This window comes from Gossypium hirsutum, chromosome A01 (genome assembly GCF_007990345.1).
Source record: "Gossypium hirsutum isolate 1008001.06 chromosome A01, Gossypium_hirsutum_v2.1, whole genome shotgun sequence".
Taxonomy (NCBI): domain Eukaryota; kingdom Viridiplantae; phylum Streptophyta; class Magnoliopsida; order Malvales; family Malvaceae; genus Gossypium; species Gossypium hirsutum.
The window spans coordinates 111,525,084-111,531,778 of record NC_053424.1 but is presented as its reverse complement, the minus strand read 5'-3'; the positions used below and the strand labels follow the sequence as shown (position 1 = coordinate 111,531,778).

The 6,695-nt window shown below is 34.4% G+C and overlaps 1 protein-coding gene across 1 annotated transcript; it reads right to left on the bottom strand.

Moving 5' to 3' along the window:
* Positions 1–4,470: 4,470 nt before the first annotated feature.
* On the bottom strand, positions 4,471–5,235 carry LOC107925402 (uncharacterized). The gene has a single exon (XM_016856063.2). The coding sequence runs from the start codon at positions 5,111–5,113 to the stop codon at positions 4,610–4,612; it is 504 nt and encodes a 167-aa protein (XP_016711552.1). The 5' UTR covers positions 5,114–5,235; the 3' UTR covers positions 4,471–4,609.
* Between the last annotated feature and the right edge of the window lie 1,460 nt (positions 5,236–6,695).

The window sequence follows — 6,695 nt, the reverse complement described above, 5'->3', positions numbered from 1 at the left end:
CAGTGGGATTCTGTTGAAGAGGCGGTTTGCAATTGGGTACAGGGGATCTTTGCTGGTAATAAGATTGAGGAGGATCTCAATAACACCTTAATTGTGCTTATTCTTAAGAAAGAGTGTCTAGAAGATTTCAGCCAATTTCGACCAATCAGTCTATGTTCGGTTATGTATAAATTGGTCATGAAGGTGATCGCCAATAGATTCAAACATGTGTTTCCGAAGTATATTTCATCCGAGCAAGCTGGATTTATTGCAGGTCGCAACATTTCTAACAATATCTTAATTATGCAAGAAGTTATCCACTCGATGAGTAGTAGGAAAATTGACAGGAATTGGATGGCCATTAAGTTGGATTTCGAGAAAGCTTACGACAGGATTAGCTGAGACTTTATTAATGTGACTCTTGTAGCTGCTGGGGTTCTCGAATTTTTTAGAAAGGTAATTATGAGTGTTATATCTTCTTCATCCATTTAAATCCTATGAAATGGGGTTCCGTCTCAATCCTTCAGGCCTGTGCGGGGGATCAGACAAGGATGTCCTTTATCACCCTATCTTTTCGTCCTTTGCATGGAATGGTTAGGACATTTTATTTAGTCTGAGATATCTGTAGGAAGATGGCGTCCGATTCAGCTTTCTAGATCAGGGCCATGCTTATCCCACCCTTTTTTGCTGATGACCTTGTTATTTTTGGAAAAGCTGAGATGGATCAGGCTATCTTACTTAAGGAAACTCTTCAAAGATTCTGTGACTTCTCTAGACATAAGGTCAATGCTAGAAAGAACAATATGTACTTTTCCAAAGGTGTTGATGAGAGCTTATGTAACCAGATTAGCTATTTCTTTGGCTTCTAGATGGTTCAGAATTTGGGTTCTTATTTGGGAGTTCCTCTCTTACATAATCGGGTTACTAAGAATACCCTTAATTTTATTGTTGATAAAGTGCGATGCAAACTTCCGAATTGGGAAGCCAGGAAACTATCCTTTGCAAGGCGGGTCACGCTGGCTCAATTTGTCCTTCTCGCTATTCCTAACTATTTCATGCAGACTGTTCTAGTCCCGAAGGGGGTGTGACACGAGATTGAAAAGATTGCAAGACAGTTCATTTGCGGAAGCTCTATGGGACATGCTAAAAATGCATTGGTAGGTTGGGAGTCCATTTGCAAACCAAGATCTCGCAGAGGGCTTGGATTAAGGTATCTTTCTGATCAGAATAATTCTTTCCTTATGAAAATCGCGTTTAATCTCACCTCTCAAAAAGACTCCTTATGGGTTCGTGTCCTGTGGTCGAAGTATGTATGGAAAAATCATCTTCCTAATTCCATTCACAGAACTAATTGTTCTCATCTTTGGCATTCTCTCTCTAAGATATGGCCACTGCTACGTAAGAACCTCATTTGGTCTATTGGGGATGGTTCTTCCATCCGTAGTTGGAAAGACGCTTGGATTTCTGAGGTTGGTCCTCTTTTACTGTATGCTACAGGTTATTCTAGTATTAATCTAGAGTGCAATCTGAAAGATTGGGTTCTACCTGATGGTACTTGGAACTTGGATTTGGTCCGTTTATGGTTGCCTGAAGATATTATTGTGCGTATTGTTAGTATTTCACCTCCGCACCCTGACGGGGGTATTGACAGGATCATCTGGGCGTGTTCTAGTTAAAGTTCCTTTTCCGTCTGAAATGCTTATTGGACCTTAAAAGAAAGTTCCTGGGGTCCCTTTGATGATGTTTGGAAACCTGTTTGGAAGTACCAAGGCTCGCAGAGAGTTCTTCTTTTTCTTTGGCTTGTAGCCAAACAGAGGCTTTTTACTAATGCTGAGCGATTGAGGAGATGAATTGGGCAGAGTAGTGTGTGCCCTCTTTATGGCATGATTCTGAGGATATTCTGCATGTTCTACGCGATTGTCAGATGGCTAAAAAAGCTTGGATGCTCATTGTTCCTGCTGAAAGACGTTTCAAATTCTTTTCTAACCCTTTTCAATTCTGGTTTTCCTCTAATCTTTGTTGCCATAACAAGTTGCAGGATAAGGGATCTACTTGGTCGTGCCTCTTTGGTATAGTCGCTTGGAGACTGTGGAAGAATAAGAATCTTTTCATTTTCCAAAACATCAATTGATCGGCTTCTGAAATTATTAAGTCTTCCCTCAGCTGGGTTCAGCACTTTGAACCGTTTCTTACTAAAGCTACATCTCCTACAACTACTCATGAAGGTCATCAACACTTGGCTGAGAATTGGTTTCACTTGTTTGTGGATGGAGCAGTCGCCAGAGATTCAGGAAATGCAGCAACGGGAGGCGTGATCAGAGATAGGAGCGGTAATTGGATTCTGGGATTTACTCACTACCTGGGTAGATGTTCCCCCTTAGAGGCAGAACTTTGGGGCATTTTGGATGGTATACTCGTCTCTCTAAACAGGGGCTACAAAAAAGTCTGAATTCAGTCTGACAACCTTGATGTGGTAAGGGCTTTGACTATGAAAGTGGTAGTGGACTCAGGTATTACAGTCATCAGAAGAGTTAAAAGACTTATGCATTCTGAAGGACAATGGGAAATCAAGTATGTTCCCAAGGAGTGTAATTTAACTGCGGATCAACTGGCAAAACTTAGCCTCTCTTGGAAGGCATCCCTCCAACTTCTTGAAGCTCCACCTGATTTGGTGGTTTCGGTTATTGAGCAAGACCAAGCTTTTAGGCCCTTTTAGGAGGTTCTAATTTTTTTTTAGAATTATTTTCACCAAAAAAAATCTTTATCATTTCAATATGGACTAATTTACAAAAGGAAAGTAAAAGAACCTATCCAGCTAACTTTCTCAATTTAAGAGGTTAAGTAATTTATCAACGGGTAAATTGTTAAAGGACTTATAGAGAAGTAAATAATTTGATATTATGGTGAATTTTAAATTTTTAAAAAAATATAGGTTAAAGAAAGCCTTTGGATTAAGTCTCGTGATTTAATTTAATCTTTATTGTTGAAGCTCATTAATGATAGAATGAAAAAAAAAGCAAGAAAGTATGTGTAGGGATAAATAAAAGCCCTTAGATCTAAATTGTCATGTTTAATTGTGCCCATTGGATCAACGAGGGTAAAGAAACTTTTGTAGAAACTAATTTTAGCCATGAGAAACACCATTTTCTAGACCTTTATAAACTTAGTTTCATCCCTAAAATGCTCAGGATTGGACAAATTGTTGTCCAAATTTAGATTAGCTTGGACACCAAATTGTCAATTAGCCATGAGAAAAAAAAATATTTTTATCAATTTATACATATTTTAAATAATTTTATTTTGTTTAATTTATGTATGTTACATGCCATGATGGGAGGCTTTCACATGTCACTAGATAATTGGTTGTCAATGCCATGCCATCAATTTCTAATGTCGTTACTACATAAGTACAAAGGTGTGTGACAATATCCAAGTTCAGTACTGATTAGGTAAAAAAAAAAGAAGGTATTAACTAAGTGTAAATAGACAAGTTTTGGGGGCAAAATGTATATTAAGCATAAAAAATAAAATTTTATAGTCACAAATAACTTTATTGTCACAATAATGATTAAAACTAGCAATTGCTATATGTTTTCACTATTACATTATTTCTTGGAAAGTAAAATATATTTGTGTCAATTTGAGTATTTTTGTGCGAACCGGTCATGATAAATTGATGTAGCCACAATTATATTATTTACTTGTAAAATAATTTAAACATCACAATTATATTATTATAAATAGGTAAAATTTATAGTGACAAAAGATTTTATCATCAAATGATGATTAATAATAGTGATTACTTCATATTTTGTCACTATTACATTACTTTTAGGAAAAAATTAAGTGTTAATTTGAGTCTTTCATTAGTGACAAATTGGTAGTAACAAATGAATTTAGTGACAACTATACACTTATCGTGATGATTTACTTGTGATGTAATTTGAAAAGTCACAATTATTATCATAATAGTGACCAAATATTGAATAAATCATAATTACTTATTTTAGTAGTGTCACATATACAAAATTCGTCACAAATAATCTAATATTTCTGAGGAAATCTTTATTATCACAATATTATTGTCACTAAAAACCTAGCTCTTAGAAAAACCTTAAAATATCAATCCGCCGGATCCACCCTTAACCAGAGTGACTGAAACAAAATTTCAAATGATGAATATTTCGTTTTGAAACTTGAGTCCAAATAACACTAGTGTATCCTAGGAAAAAGACAATTGAAGATTGATTCCACGAAAATGCTGCATGTTTTCGGATTTTGTCATAAAATTAAATTTCTTTTTTGTGACTAATGAATTTCCACATGCTATTCAATGGCCTTGTCCATTGGATTTTCATTTTCTGTTTTCTAAGAAAAAAAAAAGGGAGTAAATAAATTTTCAGCACTCATTTACACGACACTATAATGATATTTAGAAATTTGAGTTTTTAATCAATTTTAAGCAATTAATAAAAATACCAATACTAAGTGTAGACTTATACCTTCTTCTTATAAAATGAAAGTAATAATACTAATTAAAACATAAAGGAAAATGCAACAATTAAAGCAGTTCAACAAAAAAATAGAAATTCAAAGGATGTATAAAATTTTTGTAGCAAGTAAAAAGACACTACAGTCCAAAAATCTTCTTCCATGCTTTAAGGATCTTGTCTCTTCTGTTCTTGTAGTTGTTCTTCTTCTTCTTCACGGATCTTCTAGTCCCAGTTATGTCCGATTCATCATCATCATCCAAGGGTGGTGCTAAAGTCACATACTGGTCATGGATCCTACAGTAACTTTCAGAAACTGAAGAAGATCTTCGCATTGAAAACGCTCTTTTGACCGCAGCCTGGAGCTGGAGTGCATAAGCGGCAGAAACCGAGCTGTTTCTTCTCAGAGTGGGAACAGGCATCTCTCCATTGGTACCTTGGGCTTCATCATCATCATCATCATCTTGCACCGATGGACATTGGGTGTTGGGGTTTGAGTTCTTGATGCTCTCTTCCGGGGTAGGATTAGAAATGGATTTGGAGGTTTGAGGGAATGGTACAATAAGATCTGAAGACTCCATGGATCTGGAACTTTGATCGACAACATCAGTACCTTTGATCTTGGAATATGAATGCCCGTTCATATTTTGGTTTGGTGGAAATGGGAGGTGGGTAGGGTTTGGTATGAGGTTTGAGATAGGAGATAGAACTTGGAGCCTAGCAATGGTGAGTATACATGTACATTTATAAAAGATATGAGTTGAAAGTGGGGTCAAATAATCAAATAGAAACAAGGTTTTAAAACGCCAGACGCATGTTATGCGTTAGTACATTTTACTCGAGGTAGATTCGAAGGGAAATGCCCTGCTCTTTTTAACTGTTGCTGATTCTCTACTTTACAAGGTGATTTACAATTTGGATATTTATAGATTGTAGGTCGGATATATATTTTAATGTATGTCAAAATAACCTTGTTTTACACATTTTTATAATTTTTTATACATTTAATATTTTAACAATTTAACTATTAATTTTATTAATATAATTATAGGCATGTAAAATTCTAAATTAATATGATATTTTTATAATTTCAATCTAATATATGGTCTTTATTCATAGGTGGTGTTTGAAATAGTAGAAAATTAAATTCGGACATATTCAAAGGGAGGCCAATAGAGTTGCGGATTGCATCCCAAAGCCAGATGGTGGCGTGATTGACCAATTGATTCTTTCTGATGAACCACCAAGGTATGTACAAGAATTTTTGGAGGATGGTCTTCGACAATTATTGTTGGTTATAGATAGAGCAAATTAGTTGCCATATAAACGGTCTTTATTCTAGCAAGCCCTTTGAATTTTGAATTTTTTCATTTTAATATTATAATTAGTGTTTAAAAAAAAGATAAATCTGTGTTTAGCTCCCAAAGGTTTTTTTTTATTTGGTTTCTTTTATAAGATTTAAAATTTTCTTAATGATGAATTTAGTAACTTTTTAAAATTTAATGTGGTAAATTAATACAAAGTAGTATATATCTAAATATTAATTTGGTAAAAATAAAGTTTAATAACTGCAATAACTAAGTATAAATAATTTCTAATACAAATTGAGCATTTAACTTATTTTGTTTTCCTAAACTTTGGTGATAAAGATTATCCCAAGTTTAAAAATACCTTATCGAAACAGATCGGGCCTACTTTGAACATATATATTTTATATAAATATCTCTCTTATCAACAATTTTGGCTTCTCCATTGTTTAGTAATATACGTTTTAACTATTAAAAATTTTTATTTTACCTAAAAGAAATAGTTAAACAATTTTAATTTACTCAAAATTTGTTGACCTATATAAATAGAATATGAAATAAAACGGATGAATTGTCAAAATTTCAATCATATAAAAAGTTACGGAATTGTGAAAAACCACTATAATTTTCCATGTTAGAGAGCTTATATTTTAGGGTTATCCTATGTTTCTTTGATCGCTTGTAATGATCATCGATTGTTCTCCCTTTGGCATCCTTTTCTTCCGTGATTCTCTGAATATTTCCTTCTAAATTTCTTTTACCTTTTCATATCCCAAAATTTTTTGGCCTTTTTAAGTCACCACCTTCCTTCTCTTGCTCCTTTCAACTTTTGATTCCTTCCCTTCCACTAGAGGCGGATTCTTACGGGGGGGCTTAGGGGCCCAACCCTCTCACTAGACAAAATAAACCAAAAGGTGGC